Source organism: Pan troglodytes, chromosome 2 (assembly GCF_028858775.2).
Source record: "Pan troglodytes isolate AG18354 chromosome 2, NHGRI_mPanTro3-v2.0_pri, whole genome shotgun sequence".
Taxonomy (NCBI): Eukaryota; Metazoa; Chordata; class Mammalia; order Primates; family Hominidae; genus Pan; species Pan troglodytes.
In genome coordinates, this window is record NC_086015.1 from 81,850,652 (window position 1) to 81,876,153 (window position 25,502).

Genomic DNA, 25,502 nt, shown 5'->3' on the forward strand with positions numbered 1-25,502 from the left:
CGTCGAATGAATTCACTAAATTAGAGCTTTACTATATTTCAAAGGGAGGAAAATGTTTCTCCTTCTTTAAAATTAATTACACAATAACAGAAAAGTGGTCTTTAATGAGTAGATGCCCAAATAGAGGTATAAAAATTATGTCCTATTGTTTCAGAATTCTGTTTTTATAGTGCAGTGGTTCTCACAGTGTGGTTCCTGGGTAAGCAGCATCTGCATAGCCTACAACTGTTAGAAACACACATTTTCAGGCTCAAATTCAAACGCTCTGAGGTTAGGGCCCAGTGTTTGTTTTAACAAACCCTCCTTGTGATGCTGATGTATAAGTTTTACAACCACTGCTACAATGAATTTCGTTAAATCAGATGTTTAAAGGAGCAATTTATTACAGACAGCAGGAAATCAAGTTTTCTTTCTAAAGAACTCAATTCTTTTGACTATAATGTAAAATACACACAAAGTATTAAAATATAATTTCAAAATGGAAGATTTCATAATTTTATCCTTATTACCTGTCTCTTCAAACTGAGAAGTCACTGGAGTCTGAGGTTTAATATACAATGCTACATTATAGTTTCCCTTCTGACAAGTAGGTAAAAGAAATTAATAAAATAGAAACGGTAATTTTATTATTTGTTATAACCTACTTCCCACAGGGTTCTTCAGAAAGGGTTAATTATTTCTTATTTGTAAAAGACTTTGAACAAGATATAATTCAAAGTAGTATTTTTATGCAATGAAAAGCACCATACAGCCATAAAATATTATTATAATTACAATGTAGTTCGGTGATAGTAACTAGCATGCTATTATAACGGAGAAGGGCACCTTAAAGGAATCGACTGAAATAAAGTCACCACGTGACTTTGTAACGTTGCTGACATGATGACAGTCAAGGGAGGAGGAAATGCCATTTTGCTATTGTTCTCTAAGCAGTAATGTGATTAATTTTCCATGGCGATAAAGGGCCTGTAGGTAAAGAACCTGTCTCTTGAGAAAGAAAAAGCACAACAAGGAATTTGAAAATCTGAAATTTGAACCTAGTTATATTTTACCTTCCTTAAATCCGATTGCTTTTTACTGTTTGAATTAAGTGTGTAAATTTTATTATTGAACTTAAAATGGAAGATGTGTACAATTTTATGTCAAGAAATTGTAGTACCGTGATCATTTATACCTTTGTGCATAGAAATAGTTTTTGTGTGTAGCCAGTGAAACATAGAGAGAGATCAGAATGGGAAGATATTTGGTGTGATTGTATCTGGCAGACCTTTTTGATCATTCGATAACTATGCTAGTCACTAAATCTTGACTCATAAAATAGCTCGCAGTGAAAAGGTCAAGAAAGATTAATGAAAAGTTGTTTGTGGTCTGGTTTGTTCCAATGGAAAGAATATATAGAGTGAAAGACTTCTGTGCTCTTAACAAATACTTAATAGGAAAACCCACGTGTTGTGTCTGAAGGTCAGGATTATTTTTGGGTACCATACTTTCAGCAGCTTTGCAATCTGCAAAGCACTTCTTCTTTTTCAAAGAACACTTTGCACTGTGAACTCTTATTTTTCAAAGGTATTAAATAACAGAGAATCTAGAAATCTTTTATTTCATTAAAAGTACAAATACTTGGATTATCAGCATCAAAACAGAACATACATATATAGGCATAGATTAATGTTATTCACATAAAGGGACTTTTTTCAAATTAAGTAAAACTTCATTTTACTGTTTATGTTAAAAATGAAAAAAAAAAGTAGAACTGGGAAAACATTACCTAAGTATTAGTCTCAATTATTTACGACCCAATTTAAGTTAGTGTTCCCAATTTAAGTAATAGTTGAGAAATGTTCTTAAAAATACTTTTGCGAGAGTGCTGCATGCATTGTAGCCTGAGATAATAAGAAAAAACAGGATTAAGAAAATAAGTAACTTTAAATTGGACTTCCTTTCTTAAATACAATAGTTGGAGAAAAACAATTCAACAACATTGTGTGCCAGTTTAAAAAGTTAATCTGAGTATGTGTAAAATTCAATGTTTAATATCAATTTGATGGACTTAGCTGCTTATGATTTATCATTTTTTCTTAATGGACACAGCCTATAATTTATCCTTTTTTCTTAATGGACCGAGAATATAAACCATCATATGGAGAAATAGAATAGTATTTAGGAGACTGATGAATAATGTGGCATAACAATATGTGACTGAGGGTATAATATTTTAAACATCACCTTTCTTTCTTCCCTTCTCCCCACCACTATTCCTAAAAATGTCTGCATGACCTCGTGTCAGGTATTAGAGTACTGCTCAAAATGTATTACTTTGGAACATGTTATCAGTATTATAACTATTTCTGTCAAAAGTATCTTTGCAAATTTGAGGAACTGTTTCCCCTCTTCCCCCAACTCTATTTACCTTTAATGACTGAATTCACTTTCCTAGTCCACCATTACTTCTCCATCCATGCTCCCAGACTGAAGTAGGTCAAGAAGAAAACACAACCTGCAAATTGGGACAAGGGATTAACAGGTCCCTTAGCATCAGTTTTTAGATATATTCCAACTTACACATCCAGAAAATCATTCAATACACCAACATCTGTACAAAGCTGCTCTTTCTAGAGATCTTTCTAGACTTCTGTAGAGAAGTCTTACAGCACATACTTTATCCTTTAGTAATAAAGTAAGTGATCTTATACAACAGTGTGTCTGCATTTGAATGGGGATGAGGGATTACAAATACTCTTCTATTAGTATATTTTTAATAAAGATCAATATCATCTTTCATTATGTCCTACCACAGTGGTATATTTATATATATAGGCTTAAATGCTTTTTGTCACAAGAGAGTTTTCGTTTTGTTTCCCTGTAATTAGTTCTAAAGACATGAGGTTGATTTACATAAAATAAATTGTAATTTTAATATGAATTTTTAAAGTTGGGAATGATTCTCTTCTCTAACTGCAGATATCAGCCCACCAGCACAAGGAGTGGACCACAGGCAAGTGCAGAAAGAGCTAGGAGATGTCCTCGTCCGTCTTCATAATCCAGTTGTGCTGACTCCCACCACGGTTCAGGTCACATGGACGGTAAGCTTTCAAAGGCAATGTTAATAGTAATCTCTTCCCTTTCGGGAAAGCAAAACATGGAAAATGCAAATGAACAAAGAGTGATAATAAAAATTCCCGCCATTTAAAATCAAGGTGTAATCAATGATAGTAAAGAAAATCAACAAATTAAAAAGTTACTAGAATAAACCTAGTAAGAATAGATTATTATATAAACATGGCATATCCTGTCTTTTGAATTTTCTAACAGCTTTCTTGCGATATAATTAACATACCATAAAGTGAACAACTTCATGATTTTTAGTGTATTTAGAGTTTCTAAATTATCACCAAAATCTAATTTTAGAACATTTCATCATCCCCAAATGAAATCCTGTGCCTGTTAACATTGATTCTCTCATTTCCCCTACCGTAGCCCTGTGTAACACTAATCTACTCTATGTTTTTGTAGATTTGCCTATTCTGGACCTTTTATATGAGTACAATTGTGCAATATATGGTCTTTTGTGTCTAGCTTCTTTCACTCTGCATAATGTTTTTGAGGTTCATCCATGTTGTAGCGCGTATCAGGACTTTGTTTCTTGTTGTTATCAAATAGTATTCCATTTTATGGATACTTCACATTCTGTTTATTCCTTCTTCAGTTGATGGATGTTCGGGTTGTTTCCAGTTTTGTCTATTATGAATAACGCTGCCATGAACATTTGAGTACAAGTCTTTGGGTGGACACATGTTTTCATTTATCTTGGTATAAACCTACAAATTGTTCAGTAATATTGGTAACTCTCCATTTAATATTTTGATGAACTGCCAAAATGCTTTCCAAAGTGGCTATAGAATTTTCTATTCTCACTAGCAATGTTTCAGTGTTCCAGATTCTCTCAAATCCTTGCCATTTTTTTCTCACATCCTTGCCAACACTTATTATCATCTGCCATTTGGATTATACCCGTTCTGGTGAGTGTGTAGTGGTATATAATTGTGGTTTTGATTTGCCTTTCTTTAATGACTAATCATATTCATCTTCTCATGTCCTAATTGAACTTTTTTTTTAGAGAAATGTCTATTGAAACTCTTTGTCCATTTTTGGACAAAGAGTTTGTCTTCTTATAGACTTAACAAGTGTTTATATACTCTATTTTGTTTGTCTTCTTATTATAGACTTATAAGTGTTTATATAGTCTAGATACAAATGCCTTATCAGATATGTAATTTGCAAACATTTTCTCCCAGTTTGGTTACTGTAACCCTGTTATGTAGTTTAAAGTTGAGTGGCATGAAGCCTCCTTCTTCCTTCTTTTTTGCTTAGGATTGCCTTAACTATTCAGGCTTTTTTTGTTATTGTTCCATGTTGTTACTCCTTAAAGCAAACTACATAATCAGTCAAATTATTGGTTTATGAGTACAAAATTGGGTTATATATATTTTAAAAATAAGACTAAGTTTATAATGTTTTAAGAGTAATTATGATTATTTAGGATTACACTTATTCCAGTTTTGACATAATTTTGCATAGATTTATTCTATTTTCTGCATATATTGGTTTCTATTCTTCTGTTCCCATGAAGGGAACACAATTACGTTATCATTTTTACAGTGGCACAGTAGGGGGTATTATCTGCCATGCCTTTTCTATCTTTCAGTACCCTTGAGTAGATACAAAACTAACAAAGCCAAAGGAACCTTGTATTTTTCACAGCATAGTATTTTTCACAGCGTAGTATTTTTCCTCATTCTCAATTGAAAAAAGTCTCTGTTCTGTTGAAAGTTATAAGGGGGATTCTTTTAAGCTGCATCTAAATGTGGGAATTCTTTGGGTAAGAATCAAAGTCATTATGTTGATGAAGTTAATCACTTTAAAGTCACTTAGTTTCAAGAGTAAATAGCATTAGATCAAAATTGCATGACAGTAGACTGGGAGTTCTTCCAGGAGGGGGACGTTGTCTATTCATCTCTGTACCCCAAGAAGCTATCATTACTAGTTTGCACATCTATCCCCGTCATGGGCTGTAACTTCTGTGAGGCTACAGCCAATTTCTTTCATTTCTGTTTTTTTCAGAGCAGAGTGTCTATTATGAAGTACTCTTTTTAATAACTGTTTGTTAAATGATCAAATCAGTTGCTTTCATACATTTTACACTTTTTTTAATAGAAGAAAGAATTCAGTTAATATCACAGCATATTGTTCTCTATGACTTTGTAGTTGCACATGACATAAGTATGCATTTGAAAGAGATAAATTAAGTGAAATAAAGTCAGACTGGGGTGTGTCCAGTGGTCAAATAATTTGTGTAACTCTTTTATTGATGTAATATTTTCGATTTACTAAATGCATGTGTTATTTAAATTATCAAAATGTTAGCATTTGCTTTACAGAAGTGTTGGGGTTGAAGGGAGAAATAATTCCCCACCATGTGATTAGGTTTTGGGCCAGCTGAGGAAGTTTCCCAGTGGTTGGCAGGATTAATGACCAAAGGCACAAGACGTAACTACTGTAGAGACCATTCGCTCTCCCCCTCCTCACCAGGCTAAACTTGAAACAATAGTTAGCAACAACTGCTTTCTAAAATGGCTGCTTTTAGAATGAGTGTGGGCAAAAATGATAAGAAACCTGCTGTTCCACAAAGAAAAATAGCAATAAGTCACTTACCGAAAAATGATTATTCTAGCTTTACTTTTTGTCTTTGTTTTGTTCAAGGACAAAAAGAATTACATACTCTTTGCCCATTAAGCATTTTTCCACAGAGATTGAAAAGAGTGCTTCGACAAACTAGAATTTCAGAAGTCTGCTAAAACCAGATCAGACCCTTAGCAGCTAAACCCATCAAAGAAAATTCACTTTGAATTTTTGCTTTATATTGAGTTGTTATGTTGTTTTGTTTTGAAAATGGAAAAGGTAAATATGAAGCATCACACTTAAACAGTTTAACTAGAATGCTGATTTTAGGGCCACATATAAGCCGTCTTCTTTTTTAGCCTGTTGCTTCCTTAACAATTATGTTTTATCATTGTGCATCTCTAAAGCCAGCAAAATGCTTTCACTTATATCAGTCACTTGATTGTTTCTGTGCCCTTGAGATATGGGTATTATGTGAGCAAATTAAGTAAACTGAGGTTCAGAAAGTTTAAGAGGTTGAAGCCTAATTCAAATTGAGACCTATGGCTGGAAGCCTGAAGTTCTCGTAATCATTTTACTTTTTCCTTAAGACAACTCTTTTTTTATTCATGTTTCAGAAAATACTATTTTTAAAAAATATATAAACCCATGAATCTGTGGTCAGACTCTGATTGTAATCAACTCTAAAAGAAAATCCTCTTTCTTAGAATGTTAATAAAACTCGTAACAAACATATGGCCTAACTTGAAAATGACCACCTGTCAAAATGAGCTCCAAAATTTAGTGGGGTAGAACACACATCCAGTAAAAATCTCACCTATTTTTTTTAAAGTAAATGTTCAGTGTTTTCATTTCTGCTTCCACCTGTAACAACAAATTTCGTCCTGAAAAAAAAAATGCATTGCCACTGCACACAATCAAGTTAAACTATTTAATTATTAAGCCCCATATGATATACTGGCCGACGATAGTGTACACTGAAGTGTGCAAGTGTGCAAAACAATGTTTTGTGGTAAACATTAGCTTCATAAAGTCCCTAAAACACTTAATTAATGAAAACCAAACATGGATAAAACCAATTTACCCTGATTTACAGACTCCCTTCATCTGGAAACAGCTGCTTAATGTTCTTCTTAAAAACACAGCTTGCTTCTTTCAGTATTAACAAGCTATTATTGTGAGTTATGTCTTTCTTTCAGTATATAAATTCACTTAAAGCAAATGCGGAGAAGTTTATAAAATGCAAACTTAGTGTTGTTTTAACATATACTGCAAGGGTTTTTTTGAACACTGACAGTTTTGATGAAAGTCATCTCTCTTTGGCTCTCATAAATTTAACTTTTCGCCTCTTGGTTGCCTTATTTCATAGTGTCAGAAAAACTCCTGCTTTTCAAAGAATGTATCCAATGGTAGAAACATAAACTGGTAGCATGAATGAGGACTTGCGGATCACCAGCTTCCATGTTACACCTGGGCTCACTTTCTTTTTTTACCTGACCTCATACAAGTGTAGCACTAATTTCAGAAAGTCTTTGAGGGTGAGAAAGCTTTCAGGTGGGTGAAGGAATTCATTCTTGTTGAGACTTACCTGGGAAACTGGAATTAGCCATACATAGAAACACACACACACACACACACGCACACTCACTTAATTGAGGGAGTTTTCTCGTTTGGACATTCTAAGTATTTCCTTTTGTTCCACTGTATTTTTATTGAGGCTCTGCATTTTTAACTTTCTAAAGCCAATATTTTTAGCTAACATTCATTTGTTGCCCCCAATTAAAAATAAATAAAACAATACTGCAACTAAAGAAGAGATGTTAGTAGTTAATACATGAAAGAATACGTTTTGTTTATAAACTGCCGACAAATTTCAACATTTCAACAAAAGTTGAAACAAATTTCAAATGCTGAACAAATTTCAAATTTCTTGAATAAAGAAATTTGTTTAAAGCTGAAATTAATAACTGTCTCCATAATTCTCTTTTTTATTTCCTCTTTCTCTACAAACTTCCTGAAATGAGGTTATTCCATTTCTTTTCCATTAATCTTTACACTTTATTTGATAGTGAAGTATGTCAAATTTAAGCCTTGTTAGACTATAGCTATTAAACTATGATAAGGGATATTAGTTGGAACATGCTATCATAGTTTGTGTTTAAATCAAGTGTTTCTAAAAACACGACAAAGTATTAAAAGATGCTTAATTTTTAAAAATAATTTTTAAAATCCATAGTTGTTTTCTCCCTGAAAATGAAACAACCATAAAACCCTGGTAAATATTTTAAAATAAATGTATACAGAGAAGAATATATTTCATTTTTTAATCTTGCATTTTTATATATTTCATTTTTAGGTGATTGTCAATAGCAAATAAAAACACTTTTTAAAAATTCTATTTGGTATGAGTTTAATCTTAGATTATTATTTAAAATAGCTTCTTACTGTATCTTAAATAAATGAAGATATCAAAAAGTTGTCAAATTTTGTCAAGAATGGGACAATTGAAGAGTCAGAAGTTGGTAAATTAGTAAAAGTTTTTCATTTAATATTTGGTAATGGGCATAAACGTTCATATGCTTTTAAAACAAATGCTCTAGCTCTACAACTTTAATCTGTATTATATGCTTTTTCCAGCCACAGGGACTTTATACATGATGTCCTCACATTTGTTTTCCTGGGTAAATCCTGCTCTTCTTGCCTATCTAAGCACTTACGAATTCTTCAGGGATGCTTTGTCTCTGCTTCCCAACTCAGTCACCTTTCTCTCCACTATAGGCTTTCTTAGCTCTTGGCACCTCTCATTCTTAACATTTGTTTATGCTTTTTTTTTTATGATTGTAACTTGACCATGCTTCAGTCATTATTAGACCACTCCTACCTTCTACCTGGACTCCATCTTCTCACCTCAGCTCATGAGGGCAGGGGCTGACTCTATTTTCATTGTCCATTTTATCCCCAGAGCTCAGCAGAATTTCTGGCACCTATGAGTAGGAACCCAAAACATGTGTTTTGATTGAGTGATGATGTTAGTGAATAGACAAAGAATGAGAATGGAAATCCCTGACAAAGGGCATATTACATATAAAGCCACATAAAAGGGAATTGTTGGATGCAGAAAATGGGTAAGCAGAGGAGACATAAAGTTAGAGATACTGGCAGGTCTGGCCTTTGAGAGGCCCTTGTGCTAATCCAAGGCATCTTAATTAATTAGGTTGGTATCTTAGATACCGTGAGGTATTTTAAACAGGAGAGAGAGTTCTCCCAATCTTCATTTTGGAAACAATCTTAGGAGCAATCTGAACTCTAAAAGGATAGAAGTTATTAGAAGCAGAGAGATTAGCTAGAAAGTCATGACATCACTCAGTTGATAGTTATGAGGACAGAAATGGGACAAATGAAAAGAGGACAAATTCATTGTGTTGTCTAAAATACTTTCCTTTAGTTTCAAATGCCCTTAACTATGTTTTTCAGGTTGATCGCCAACCCCAGTTTATCCAAGGCTACCGAGTGATGTATCGTCAGACTTCAGGTCTGCAGGCGACATCTTCGTGGCAGAATTTAGATGCCAAAGTCCCGACTGAACGAAGTGCTGTCTTAGTCAACCTGAAAAAGGGGGTGACTTATGAAATTAAAGTACGGCCATATTTTAATGAGTTCCAAGGAATGGATAGTGAATCTAAAACGGTTCGTACTACTGAAGAAGGTCAGTATTCAGATTTCGAATATAAATCAAACATGATGAAACCAATTTCTGTTACAGTACCTATTTGTTATCTTCCTTAGAAGAATGGAAAGATATCACCTAAAAGTAAATTGAGGAAGTGTCGTTTTCTCCTTTTATTCTGAGAATTCGATAGAATCTGACAAGCAGAAAAAAGGACACTAATGTAATTTGAATTTTTCTTAAGTAACCATTTGCACCAAATCTTATGTTTAAGTTCACTTGAATTGGATTATTAAATATTCCCCTATATTTTGTGTAGATTTAGTTCATTTGGATCATGAAAGACAGACGACTGGAAATTTGAGAACACAGGCTGTTCATTGTGACTACTCTTCTTTTGTTATAGTTAAGTGTGACATTTCCTTTTATTAGCCACTTTTTCCTATGGGCACTGCCAGTCAAACCCATGATTTCTAATCAGGAAGGGCACTTGCGTATTTGCAGTAGCTTTCTTCTTAGTGAAGTTCCCTCGTTCTCCCCACTTTGGACCTTTTCTTACCTAAAGGTATGTTACAGTCAATCTGTGATGAACACAAGCTTTCCACCAGTTCATTTAGTAGTATCTCTTTCACTAAACAAGAGGCTTATAATAAATGTTGTCATTAAAGTTAAAAAAAAAGGAGATGCCAAATGAAATAAATCCCTCCATTCTGCTTTTGTATTAATTTTGTGCTCACAACTCTTGTAAAAAGCCCTTTCTTTAAACATATTTCATACAAAATAAGAGAAGCCTTTAAAAAATGTATATAGGTTGCCCACGTTAACATCTATGTGCTTGACCAAAGAGCTCTTAAATTATACATTTCTTACACAACATGGCAAAAATGTCATCTTCCCATTGTTTTGCAGTGTGATACACTGGCAGGGGCAAAAATGCATATTTAAAAAGGCATCATTAATCTATTTTTAGGATACGTTGAAAAGTTACCAGTAATTATAATAGTATCTTTTCTCCTTGCCAACATGTTTAAAAATAATAATCATTATCATCATATCTTTATTCATCACTAAATTTCACTCTGTGTTGCAAATTGGTAGTATTAATGAGTGGAGCAGGTAACCTTAACACAGAATGCTCTCTTTGAAGCCTGTTTCCAAAATCAATTTCACTGCAGTTAGACTTTTCCTCTGGATTAGACATTTGTCCCTGTTGGGTATACATTCATCTCCAATTTCTGTGGCTATGTGACGGTAACAAATGGAACTCAGCTGGGCTGTGTCTGGGAATGATGAGCGGCGATTTGGGTTCTTTCACATCTGTAGAACGAAGCTGAGTCCTGGAATAATTGACCTGTCAGGAAGCAGGCACGGTGTTCTCGCCGAGCCAGCAGCAAGGTGAATGAGAAACCCATTCTGAAAGTCTTATTTTTCAATGCAGTCTGCTTAATAACTACAAGGCTCGTAGACAAGTGGTTGGATTTATTCATCGTGCCATATTTTGGAGCAATATTGTCACAAAGAGGAATAGGAAAGACCAGTACTCTATTAACATGTTGCTGTGTGTGTCCTATATCTCAATGCAAATATGGCTATACCTAAGTGAAATATATCATGACATATTTACAAAACATGGGATATCTGCTGTCAGGCTTTTAAAATATATTTTAGGATATTTAGGATAGTTTCAAAAAACTAAACCATGTAGAGCTATGCAAGCATTGATGATTCTACATAAAAAGCCATTAATACCACCAAATTATTTGATATTTTAAACTGTTAAGAACGATGTTATGTAATACTATGATTTTAACTACCCCCACCTTTGATTTTCATTCAGAGACTCACTGAGAATAGATGAATTTTTCCACAAAGTTATTATTTCTTAGTTCTCAGGCACATTAAATGAGAGATGCGGCATTCTAAAATCAGGAAGAGCTTCTCTCTTGCCTTTTCTCAGTATGGTTGTAATTAGTTATAGGAGAAACTATAAAGGCAGAGAATTATTGTAGGAAATCAAAATCTTCCCATTTCACATTTGACCCAACATGAACTGTTTTCATTTTTATCATCAGAGTCCCTTGCCCATCCATATAATATAAGTTTTCAATCTTAACTTGCGGGTCAATTTATAGCAGTCAATTATTTTTCCCAGTATGGGAAGAAAAAGAAGTTTTTTCTGTGTTGATGACATTTATAGTTATGTTTCTGTTTTTATTTAGTAAGCACAAGCTAAAAGCATACCAAAATAGCTATCAATAATGCCACCGTTCAGAAATAACATGTGATAAATACTGGAATATGTCCTCTCAGAATAATTTTGGTTGGAAGAAGTTATGGTTGTTTTTAGAAAGACAGCCTATTAGAGTAGAGTTCTAAAACCAGACATACACCGGCTCAAATTCTGACTTGCTCTTTGACTTTCCTAAGTCTCTTACAGTAAACTTCTGTTTCCTCATCTGTAAAACCGAGATAAGAGTTGTTTCTACCTCCTGAGATTAATGCAAGCATTAAACCTGACACTTAGCTCTGTGCGGGGTGTATACAAAACACTTATTAGAATGTTAGCTGTAAATTTATTATTGAGAGCATATTACAAAAGCTGTTCCATTTGCTTTAAATCTAGATATTGTATTTAAAGAACATTTCTCAAAAAAACTGTCACTGTTGAACACCGTGTGCATTCAGAACTCCTGGAAGCCAGAGTCTCCTGCAACTTGTCTTTATACTCATATTCTGAAAGTAGCATGAACGCACACCAAGGCTTATAGTTTGCATTTATTCTAATTACTTCCTCTACAGCCCCAAGTGCCCCACCACAGTCTGTCACTGTACTGACAGTTGGAAGCTACAATAGCACAAGTATTAGTGTTTCCTGGGATCCTCCTCCTCCAGATCACCAGAATGGAATTATCCAAGAATACAAGGTAGGACCCGGGTGAAGAAGGACAGCTTTCATGTAAAGGTTCCCAGAGAAATCTCAGTGTCTCACGAATGAGACACATCTCTAAAGGTTCTCTTATTCAGTTTAAGTGTAAAGTTTTTATTTATATTTCTGTGTGACAGAGAATGAAACAAATGCATAGGTATTATTAGAACCTGAGTTCAAGGTCAGAGATCACACAAACCCAGTTGAACAATTAAACCACACCAGTGAAATGGTTTTCTGTATAGTGTGATTCTACAACCTCAAGGATTTAAAGAGATGGGACACAGGGTAGGTTGTGAAGCCTAGAAAATGGGTTTTATCTTTGTTATTAGAATTCTGCATAAGAGGCTTTAAGGCAGCTGTTTTTAAACCATGTTCTCAGAAAAAAAGATGCTTCGGGGGTTAAAGAGGTGGAGTGGGTTGTGGCAGCACCGACTCTCACTCTAGATGCTACTTTTGTGTATTTATTGAGGTTGTGTAGAATATTTCACCTGAAAAAAAGCCACTGAACATATTTTACAAAATACTGACTTACAGAAAAAACAGTTGATTGTCTCATTTTTCAACTGATGAATTTTTGGCTGTTTAGAAACATATGTATCTGTTGTTTCATTGCCATCATTTGGTGTGTAAAGTAGAAAGTATGTCTACGTTTTCAAAATAAGATTCTGTTTGTGTTGTGATTAGACCACATGTGAATGAAAAACCCCTCATTAATCTTTGTAAAATTCAAAACTATAATTTATTAATAAATCATCTATTGATATCATTTATTAATAAATATTTCTAGATTTCTGAAAATAGCATATTCTATACATCTAATATAATACAAAACTAGACATCCATTTCACCTACAAAATTCAGAGTTGGTATTTAATATTAAGCTGAATAAATTTACTCAAAAGTTTGCAGATTAAATTTTATTTCTAAGGAAATATTACTTTTTACATACAATTTTATTAAAGAATAACTTGCTAAAGCAAATGAACAGACTAAATGTATAAGGCTTTATTTTAAAATGATTTCTATCATGTTGTAAAGACACATGCTTAAGAAACATAAGAATAAATGTTTTTACAATACAATAATTATATAGATTCTAAGATTTTATAAGCATTAGGACATTGTTTTAACAGAGTAACAAATTATCTACTCTGTGTGAGTTTGAGTGTGTGTGTGTGTGTTTTAATGAGGTTAGGAATTTATTTTTGTACCATTTGGCACTAAATATCCTAAATTTCCATGTAGTTAAATATTGTTACTTTTTTTTACAACATGATGAATTTTTTTTCCATAAGTTGTAAACGTTCTCACTCTCTAGGCACTTGTCATATTTTGGTTTCAAAGCACATATGTAGGTAAGAGCTAAATATTCCTTCACTAAGAACACAGATACCATATATCAATAAAAGAAACACATGATTCACAAGAATTATTTTTTACTGAAAAATTTTGGGAACTTACCTGCTCTGAAACAAATCATATGTTTTCCTACATATGTGTCTACATGTAGATTTTAAAATATTGTATAATATGAATACAAATGTGGATACACAGTGGATTTCTTTTCATAACACATTTCATCAGAACAATTTCTATATCCAAGAAGATGCCCTAAAATTTGATTCCTACTTGAAATAAAAGCCTGACTTCCTTAACATCAATATCTAAAGACTTGCCACCACTTTGTTCTCATGAATGTGTATGTGTGTGTAGATATGTGTTGATCAATATTAGATTTATTGCTGTCAACGTAAATATTGGCTTTAATTTCATTTTAGTCAATACCTATAACTTAGGTCAATTCATCTTGTTAACTACTTCTGTGTAAGTTAATATTTCTTAAATGAAATATAAATTACTTAGATGTCTACCTATATACCTTAGATATTACAACTTATAATCACCATATTTTAGTGGATTATATGCATAATAAATCTTGATAAATAAAACAGAGGAAATTATGTGTTTTAATCCATACAAAAATGCCATTTGCAACCAAAGACCACATACCAGAGGTGTTAAAGAAATCACTGTGCTTTCTAAATTACTCACTATGAGCATGCAGTGCTGAGAATAAGATATAAATGAACATGGCATAGTTTCAGCTTCCCTTATTGTTCTTCATTTAATACAGGTGCACGTGCACACAAACACACTTACATATACACTTATAAATAAACTGCAGAGGTTGGGCTTTAGAAGATGTCATTTGCAAAACTTCTATAAGCCTAGAAGATAGACAGGTTATGATTAAAAAATATTTGATCAGTTACAGTAGTCTTGTTACCAGAAACGATAATCTTATATCTATGTGTTATTCACTTTCCATTTCTGTAGATCTGGTGTCTAGGAAATGAAACACGATTCCATATCAACAAAACTGTGGATGCAGCCATTCGGTCCGTAATAATTGGTGGATTATTCCCAGGTATTCAATACCGGGTAGAGGTTGCAGCTAGTACCAGTGCAGGGGTTGGAGTAAAGAGTGAGCCACAGCCAATAATAATCGGTGAGTATCAAACTATGTGGTCTGTGCTTTAGAATCAGTCAGCTGACAAGGTGGATGATGATTTTGCATCAACATACTAATAGTGAATATACACTTATGAATGATAGGGTACACATATCATATTGACAAATGGGTTAACTGACTAGGGTTTCTTACAAAAATACTTGGTGCAATTGATCATGCTCTTAAAAGTCCCAGAGCCTTTTTAAAATTGCAATATTTAAGAGCTTAAATGCTGAAAGGTAGTTTAAAATTACTTTTAATCAATTGCCTCATTAGCAATTTTGTTGCCATTGAAATATAATAAAAATGAGATAGTTACTGAAGAGAGACTATCATGTTTCAAATCTGTATGCTTCCTTTTAGTCAGAGAAATGTCAAAAATTAACAAGGAACAGGTCAGAATAAGCTTTGTAATCTAAATATACCATCCCAAAGAAGAAATCATATTAAATCTAATATCATCATTGCATAAAATTGTTCCCTCTTATCATAGATTATGTTTGTCTGTTCTTGAGATGTATATAAATGGAATCATAAAGAATGTGATTTTTAAAATCTGGTTTCTTTCACTAAGGATAATGTTTTTGAAATTCATCCATGTATGTATTATTCAGTTTATATGTTTTACTGCTGAGCAGTATTCAATTGTATGAATATGCCATATTTTGTTTATCTGCTTTTCACCTGACAGAGTGATTATTACTGTGTAAATGTTTGTGTCCTTTTGGAGAAATACCTAGGGTCTAATTTCTGGGTAAAAGAGTTGTATAGTTTGAGTTTATGAGAAACTGCTAAACAATATTCAAATTGTTATATAATTTCGTACTCCCACCAGCAAGAAAAATGACTTCCAGTTGCCCTACATTGTCACCAACATTTGATGTTTCCAGTTTTTGTGATTTTAGCCATTCTAATTGGGATAACCTGTGATTTTAACTTAAATTTTCTTTTATGACTAATAATGTCGAGCAACTTTACATGTGCTTATTGGCCATTCACATAATTTCTTTTGTGAATTGACCACATGTTTGCCTTTTAAAAATTGGGTTGTCTCTTGTTACTGATTAGTAGGAGTTATTTGTACATTCTGGATACAAATTCTTTTCCATGTATATGTGTTACAAATATTTTCTCCCAGTCCATGACTTCCCTATTCATTTTCTTAATAGTGTCATTTGATGAACAAAAGTATTACATTTTACTGAAGTACAATTTATCATTTTTTCTTTGATATTTAGTGCTTCCTAAGAAATTGTGGCTTACCTCTAGATACTGAGGATATTTTCTTCTAGAAGCTTTATAATTTTAGCTTTTATGCGGAGGTCTATAATTCATCTGATGGTAACTGCAATGTGGTTAAAGGAATGAGGCTTATTTATTTCCATATGTATATCAAATTATGTACTCATAATTTATTAAAAGGACTTTCCTTTCCACCAGTTAATCATATATTCATGGATGCATTCCTGGATTCCCTATGGGATTCAATTTGTTTGTATGTCTGTCCATATGCCAAACCACACTGTCTTGGTTACTGTAGCTCATAGTAAGCCTTGAAATCAGGTAATGTGAATACTCCATCATTTTCTTCTGCAAAATTATTTTGCTTATTATAGGCCTTCTGCTTTTCCACATACTTTTCAAATCAGCTTGTTGATATCTCTACAACTGTGTTGGAATGGTGAGTGAAAATGAAGTGAATACATCCGTCAAAATGGGTAGAGTAAATATTTTAATAGTAACTCTCTTTCCCTGAATGCGATATATGTTTCCATTATTTAAGTGTTCTTTACTTTGTTCCAATATTTTATAGTTTTTAGTGTTCAACACATTTCTTGAGCATTTGATTTTTTGTATATGTTGTTTGTTTTGTTTTTATTTCTGAGAAAAAGTCTCTCTCTCATCCAGGCTGGAGTGCTTGAGTGCAGTGGTGCGATCTTGGCTCACTGCAGCGTCCATCTCCCAGGTTCAAGTGATCCTCCCACCTCAACCTCCTCAGCAGCTGGGACTACAGGCATGCACCACTGCTTCCGGCTAATTTTTGTATTTTTGGTAGGGACAGGGTTTTGCTATTGTGGCCAGGCTGGTCTTAAACTCCTGACCTCAAGAAATCCACCTCCCGTGGCCTCCCAAACTGCTGGGATTATAGGCATGAGGTCCTGCCACTTCACCTGGCCTATTTGATGGTTTTTTACACTATTATAAATGGATTTTTAAAATTTATTTTTCCAATGGTTTTGTATTACACATAAATTTAATTTCTAAATGGCCTTTGTGCTTTGTGGCCTTACTACCTCACTTACTCATTTTAGTACTTGTGAAATTTTTTTAAGTGTTTTCAGATAATCATGTTTTCTCTCTCTTCTTTTTTGCGTTAATGTGATGAATTCTATTGAATGACTTTTAAAGGTAAATCAACCTTGTATTCTTGGGATAAATCACAATTGGTCATGATACATTATTCATTTCATAGATGTTGCTGAATTTACTAATATTTGGTAAATAATTTTGCATCCATGTTCATTAGAATATTGATCTGTAGTTTTCTTTTTCCAGTTTTGAAATCAGGTGGCTGGTTTTACAAAGTAGTTTGGGAAGCATTCCTTCCTCCTCTAAATTATGTGAAAGTTTTTTAGGACTTACCTCTTCCTTAAATATTTTCTAGAATTCAGTGGTTATATCTACACTTTTCTTTGTGAATTTAAAAACTATATATATATATATGAATTCAGGTCTATTCAGAATTTGTGTTTCTGAGGCCGAGGTGGGCAGATCACTTGAGGTCAGGAGTTCAAGACCAGCCTGGCCAACATGGTGAAACCTCGTCTCTACTAAAAATACAAAAATTACCCAGGTGTGGTGGCAGGCGCCTATAATCCCAGTTACTTGGGGGGCTGAGGCACAAGAATCACTTGAATCCACCTGGGAGGTGGAGGTTGCAGTGAGCCAAGATCACACCACCACATTCCAGCTGAGGCAACTCCAAAAAAAAAAAAAAAAAAAAGAAGAAAAGAAAAAAAGAATTTGTATTTCTTCTTGTGTTGGTTGTGGTAAATAGATATTTTGTTTTTTGCCCAGTAGTGACTCTCTCTAATTCTTCTAAGCTATTGAATTTATTAGCATGTGGTTGTTTACAATATTCCCTTATTATCGTTGAATGTCTGTGAGATATAGAATAATGCCACCTGTTTTATTCTTAAATACTAAAAATGTATGTGAACTATCTCTCTTTCATTTTTTTCCTATCCTCCCTCTTTCATTTCTCTACCCCTCTTTTTCCTATTTAAATCAGTCTTGATGAGGATTTATCAATTTTATTAATCTTTTCAAGGTGCAAACTTTTGGCTTTGTTAGTTTTCTAACCAATTGATTTCTGCTTTTTCTTCTATGTACTTTTATTTTGTCTCTTAAGATCAAAACGTAAATCAGTGATTCCAGACCTTTCCTATTTTGGGGGTATTTTAAAGTTTTAAATTTCCCTCTAAGCATTTCTACAGCTGAATCTTACAAACTTTGATTTGTTATGTTTCCATTTATCATGGAATATAAACTATCTTCAACTTTTCTTTAAGGATCTCTGTTTTTCTTTCATAGAGGTTATTTATAAGTGTATTATTTAATTTCCAAATATTTAGGGACTTTTCCAGATATCTTTTTGTTTCTGATTTCTACTTTAATTCCCCTGAGGCCAGAGCCTCAGAGTAATTTTTCTTTGTGTAAATTTACTCTATTAAATATGGAGACTTATTTTTTGACACAGGATTTGATCTCATTGAATGTTTCTTGTACACTTGAAAAGTATTTGCATTTCTCTGTTTTTTCAGTGGAAGGTTTTATCTCAGGTCAAATTATTTGTTAGTATTATCAGGTCTTTATTGATTTCTATTTGCGCTTTTAATTACTAAAAACAAACAGTCTGGAAATCTATTGTAATTATGGATTTATGTATTTCCCCCTTTCATCTATAAGTTTGTGTTTCATGTTTTGGCTACTTTGTTTTACGTGAGTATGTTTTAAGATTATTATATCTTCTTTTTAAATTTACCCTTTATTATTATGAAATGGCTACGTTTATTTTCTGGTGAGATTCCCTATCCTAAAATTTACTTTGTCTGATATTAGCATAGCTACATCATCTTTTGTAAGTAACTGCATGGATTGTCATTTTTTCATTCTTTCATTTTAACCCATGTTTCTCTGTATTTAATGTGCAGTTCTATTAAATTGCATATTGTTAGGTGATCTTTGCTCACTGCAAACTCTGTCTCCAAGGTTCAAGAGATTCTCCTGCCTCAGCCTCCTGAGTAGCTGGAACTACAGGCACATGCCACCACACCCGGCTAACTTTTGTATCTTTGTAGAGACAGGGTTTCACCATGTTGGCCAGGCTGCTCTCGAATTCCTGGCCTCATGTGATCCTCACACCTTGGCCTCCCAGGCATGAGCCACCTCTCCTAGCCAGTCTTGTTTTTTTTTTTTAATCCAATCTAACAATCTTTGCCTTTTTAATTGCATACTCAGAATGTTATTATTAATGTAATCATTGGTGTGTTTGTTTAGAATTACTATCTTGCTATTTGTTTGCTAACTTTGTTACTGTCTTCCAAATTTCCTGCTTTCTTTTGATAAAATGAGAAAGGGTTAGTATTTTTTGGCCGCTCTTGGATTATTAGGTACACCTCATTTCTTTGCTGACAGTTGCTCTAGGATTTGACTATAAGGATCCTAGAGCAGTATAGTGTCACTCCTTTTCCTCTCGTCTTTTTTTTTTTTGTTGTTATTATTATACCTTTTACTTCTATGTAATAAACAGCAATATACAAATTATAGCTCTAGTGTTGTTTTTGCCTTAAACATCAGTTATCTTGCAAATAAATTCAAAATAAAAAGTGCAGTTCTCATATTTATCTGATATTCTGCTCCATAAATTCAGTCCCTGGTCAGGCGCAGTGGCTCACGTCTGTAATCCTAGCACTTTGAGGGGCTGAGGCTGGCTGATTACCTGAGCTCAGGAGTTCGAGACCAGCTGGGCAACATGGTGAAACCCCATCTCTACTAAAATACAAAAGAAATTAGCCGGGCGTGGCGGCGTGCACCTGTAGTCCCAGCTACTCGGGAGGCTGAGGCAGTAAAATTGCTTGAACTTGGGAGGCGGAGGTTGCAGTGAGCTGAGATTGTGCCACCACACTCCAGCACTCCAGTCTGGGTGACTGAGCGAGACTCTGTCTCTACAAAAAAAATAAAAAAGGAACAATAATTTTCAGTCCCCTCAGCTTCCATGAGTGCTTCAGTCTTTTCAACTCAGGGATGCTGTTCAGCAATGTTTGGGTTAGTCTTGGCTGCATCATATTTTAAAGTTATCTGTAGGTACAAAGCTGTGAAAATATTAAAGTTGTCCCTGTTTCTTTCCCTTCTGTCTGAGATCACAGTCCTACTCTTTTCTTTCACATATTTTGCCTAGTCTTCTACTTGTTTGCAATGGGAGTGCATATCCCAATACCTGTTATTTCTTCATGGGCAGAAGTGGAAGTGTCCAGGGAACTGGTCATTTCATATATTACACTTTCCTGTTCTATAACTTCCATTTGCTTTCTTTTACACTTTTCATTTCCCTCTGATGTTTTCCATGTAATCATTTATTATGACCATATTAAGTCCATACACCTATTGTAATAGCTGCTTCAAGTTCTTTTCTCCTTATTTCAACATCCATCTTGTCTCATAGTCTACTTCTATTGATTATCTTTTCTGCTGACCTTGGGTTATATTTTTCTGGTTTGTTGCTTATTTATTTTCACATGCCTGGTAATTTTTTACTATACTGAATATTGCAGATGAAATAAAATTTTGTGATCTTTTGAAGCATGTTTGTGTCCTAGCAGGCACATACATTACTGTCTGGTCACCTTTAACCAGTGATGTCTTAGTTTTTACATTGGTTACTATGGGACTTCTTATGTTTGCCCTTATTCTCAAGACAAAACCTCAGTAAAATACTTTCAAGGCATGATCCTCTCCTGGGCTTCCGGTGAGAAGCCTGGAAGTTTTGCGGTGAACATGAGCTTAAACCTGTGCTTTCACCAGATCCTACAATCTTCTCTTTGCATGCACAGTTCAGGGTTCACCTTTGGATGTAAGGGGAGTATACACAAATTTGGGAGCATCACTCTCCACCATCTCCCTCTTTCATATGGTTCTCCTCTCTATTTTAAGTCACTCTGGCCTCCCTGAACTCCACCCTGAGACACCTCATATCAATAAGATTGAGTTTTTTCAGCTGAGGTCCTAACTGCCTCACACTGTATGGATTGCGGTGCTCCCTAAGGGAAAGAAAGCCTCACCCCTGCAGATTTCCTCTGGTAAAGCGCCGTTCATTCAATACATGCATCCCCTTCAGTTTTCCCTGCTTTTATTTGCTTGCCAGTGCCTTTAAAGAAAAATAAACAAATAAGAAATCTTCTTCCTAGAGTTTACATGTTTTTAAAGTGTTTCATATAAGCCGTTCTCATTTTTTTCTATTTATTTGCTAAAATGATGCATATAAAGCTGACTGCCAGCTTCTAGAGAATTCTTTCTATTACAAATATGTATTGTATATGGACAGATTTAACATTCAGTCATAGCGTTAAAATTTTTTAGATTCTCTAGGTTTTCTTTCTTTTGTATATTAAAAGCATTGTAGAGAAAAAGTTAAAGTATTAACTTTTCTTTAAATTGTCTTCTCTTTCTTAATTAGTCATTCAGACTGAATTAATTCCTTAACCTGAGGGAAACCTACAATCTTGTCCTTCTGAGATTTTCTAAAATAAATTGGAATAAGAAAGAAATACAGGTATACCAAAAAGGATTTAAATTACATGTGTGTGTATTCATTTATAGTATTTAGAAATAAGCCCTTATTTTTTCACTTAAAAAGTTTTATATATATATATGTGTGTGTGTGTATACACACATACATATATATACATATATATATACACACACACATATATATATACACACACACACACACATATATATATATATATATATATATATACTATATACTGGCATATATATGCCAGAAAGACAGTACAAAATATCTATATCTGTATATCTTTATGAAATGGATTGGCTGAATATAATTGTTCTAAGTGAAGGATAACTAAGATTGTCAAGTAACTGTCAAATAACGTATTTTCCTTTCATAGTTTTTTTTGGTTATCTTTAGTAATAAATACTAAATTCTTAAGTAGAGCTTTCTGTTTCTTTTTCTTCCTAGTGACTCTCTGTTTGCCAGATATTTTATCTGTTTGCCAGATATTTGGGGGATTTATTTCCTTATAGGGAAGTAAAAAATTACAAGCATACGATATAACCAAGCTCATGTCATGACAATCACAGTTATGCACTGAACAATTGAACTGTAACTTAAAATAATAAAGTTAATGATTATTTTAAATCAAATAGAAAATTTCACTTAATTTCCCTATCATTTATAAAAGTCTGAGTCTTCAGATGGGTAATGAGTACCTTTTAATTTACTATTTAGCATTTCATACAAGTGTTATCACATTTTTCTATGAGATAAAAGTAACCTAGAAAATAATATATATATCTTTTATTCAAATAGTTGGAATATGCTGTACTCAAAATGTAATTATAAAAATAGAATTACAGAAATTCTATTTTTTGTGTACACACACACACAAATCACAATTCAACCTAGAAAAGGCTATTTGTTCTTCAGAGATTTATTTCTTTTTAATATCTACTCTTGTACTGAGAAGATATTAAAAAGATTAAAACAATTAAAAAGATTCTAATTGTTTCTTTAATTACTCCTTCGTATCTACCTTAACATCTTGTCTGATGCCCTTATCTACACAACTGTTATTCCTTAGTTGAGAAGTGATTTAGTGATGGCTAATCTTCTTTTCTGTTTCAATTTACACTTTCCCATTGTCTATTCAGAACTGGAAACGGCACTTGAAGTGACTCAAACTGTACCACATTTCCCCTTTGTTTTAATTAAATCATGTATTGGCATTTGATGTAATTTATGGTTGAGAATTTTAGATTTGTACTATGCCAGACCATGTATTGTTTCATCTATTCCTTCTCAGTTTAGCCTTCCTTCCAGAAAGTTCCATTAAGGAACCATTAATTAAAACATTGTAAAAATGTAACACGCTGCCTTACACTGGCGTAACATTGGTGTTGTTCTTTTCTGTGCAGTTTCCTATGGTAAGATGACTTTTACATCATAGTGTCCATAATTCTGCATCATTGCATTTACAGACACAAAAATGCAATCAAATACATTCAGATATATATCCATTAAGCAGCGTGTCATATAACCAATTTACATTGACTTAAGAATTTTAGTTATCTTGCTTAATAGTACAGTTATTGCTTCTCTAATCATTTGGCTTTTCACGCTTACATTACATAGTTGGTTATAATATGTGGAACAGCTGCAAACTTTCACGGTAATAGGTACAATCGAATCTGATGTGTCTAATTAATTTTTAGTCCAACAAATTAGTTTTGCTCTTCATTACTCTCCAATGGGATGAAGACATTATATTTCATTATATTTTTTTGTCTGCAAGAACAATGGAGCATTACAGGTCACACACATCCCTTGTCTATGCTCTAATTAGTCCAACTGACAACATTGTTTCAAAAATACCAGCAGCATAAAAAATAGCAATACACCTTGAGTAACATAAATATTGCCCCTTAATAAAAATGAAATATTATGGATCCTTTACAAAAATGAAGGCCAAATTTTCTTTTCTCTTTGTTCAAGAAGTTATTTGTTTTCTTTCTGATCATTCCTAATAGTTAAGGAAATCACCAGATAGGTGTATGTCTCATATTGAAAATATGAGCTCATTTTAAATACAGCTTTGACTATGTTTAATAATTATATGTATAATAATATATACTATTAAACATATAATAAATATATGTATAATAATTAAAGGCAGACATAGTGGGAAAATGAGCCAGATTTACTACATAAATGACGCTGGTTTTTAAATCTGAAATTTAATACAAAAGACCTTTCAGGAATGGATTATAAGTATGTATACGGAAATGCTAGCAGCTATAATAAAAAAGCCTGAATTTTGAAAAGATTAACAAAATAAAATTTTATTTCTAATTCACAGCTCAGACCAATATGGGTCAGCAGAATGGGAAATGGAGTTTCTACTCCATACCGTTATTCAGGGGTTTTGGATCTTTCAAATCATAGCTCTGCCATTTCTTGGAAGCTTAACATCCTCCAACAGATCCCCTGTTTCTGTCCAACCAGTGAGGAAAGAGAGTTTCAAGTCAAGGCAGTGTTACGGATCAGGCCTGGAGGGTCGTGTGCACTTTTTGTTCCTAGTTACCACTGGCTAATGCTCAGTTACTTTTTTGAACTCTGCTGCAAAAGATGCTAGGAAGTGTAGGCTAATTTTCTGCCTTGGAAGAAAGGAGAAGCAGTGAGGTAAACAAGTGAATTGAGATTTGCAGGATTCTCAAATCTAGATAATTTATCACTCATGACACTGAGGTTGACTGAGAAGCCATTAAAGCAGCCCTTAAACTTACATGGGTCATAATTTTGAGTCAAAAACTACATATTAGCCTCCACTTCAACCCTCCCAAAATATATGAAGTAGACAATACTGGTGCCAACTAATTGACACGGGCTCTAGAAGATTTAGTGCCCTATATAAGCTTACTGCTTACTTAGCTAGTAAGTGGCAGAGTGGTTTCATCAAAATCATGACTTCAAAGATCATGATCTTTTTAACATATTACAGTGCTATAGCTAAAACAAGGAAAATCCCACACATTCCTTTGATGTGATATGCTGAAATGTGCCATTTATATTTTGCTTACCATTTACCTTTTAAAAGTCTTTCATTAGTCACTAATTAGGCATGATATTGACATTAGAAATCACTTAATTCCCAGCATCTACATTTCTTAATCTGCTAAATAAGCCCATAAATCTTATGATTCCACAAGTTTAAGACCTATTTAAAATGTAGATTGAGATTTTCTTAATTATCTGAGAGGCCTAAATTTTCCAAACATGACTAGTTCTAGAATAATCTTAGTCCAGATTTAAATGCATTTCTCAGTAATGGAGACCTCAAAGTTAATTTTTAAGTTTTTCTTTAAATTTAGCTTTCAAATGGATTTTCAAATTAGTTTCAAATACTTTAAGGGAATATATGAGTTTCATCTTTTTCATATTTTAATTATACACGCTGATCTCTGTGAAGGCTGTTTACATAATTGTCATTGTTTTGTATAGTAGTTTTAATACTTCCCAGAAAATTAAAGGATATTGGCTCAAAATAAGTTCTTTGGTAGAATATTAAGGTCAACATTAAGTTACATGTTCTTGTGAATTATGAACATTTGGAATATGGACCGTGCCTTAGCAGAAAAGCAATTTGCAAATACCCCATGTTAAAAGTTGTAATTGCTTTCTTAAAAATGAGAACTGTATTTAAAAACACTTGATGTAATTCAAGATAAGTTATTAATTCAACTCCTAGTACTTATTTTTATAATTTATAAGGTGATAAATCAACTTACGTTGTGAATCCGTCCATAGCAAACCACAACACAAGAGGTCAGTGTTCTTAATCACATTTGCAAACTCACGATTTGATTATTCTTTTGAAAATTATGGGCTATGCTTATCAATACTTGGATAGGCTCAA

The 25,502-nt window shown here is 33.4% G+C and overlaps 1 protein-coding gene across 33 annotated transcripts in view; it reads left to right on the forward strand.

Moving 5' to 3' along the window:
* The window catches only part of ROBO2 (roundabout guidance receptor 2), a 1,748,072-nt gene that overhangs the window by 1,661,348 nt on the left and 61,222 nt on the right, over nucleotides 1-25,502 (forward strand). For all 33 annotated transcript variants that reach the window (XM_063806020.1, XM_063806025.1, XM_063806033.1 and 30 more), the window contains 4 exons: nucleotides 2,962-3,083; nucleotides 9,154-9,385; nucleotides 12,146-12,270; nucleotides 14,613-14,784. In XM_063806020.1, the coding sequence (XP_063662090.1) occupies nucleotides 2,962-3,083; nucleotides 9,154-9,385; nucleotides 12,146-12,270; nucleotides 14,613-14,784 (651 nt within the window). The remainder of the gene's footprint in view (nucleotides 1-2,961; nucleotides 3,084-9,153; nucleotides 9,386-12,145; nucleotides 12,271-14,612; nucleotides 14,785-25,502) is intronic.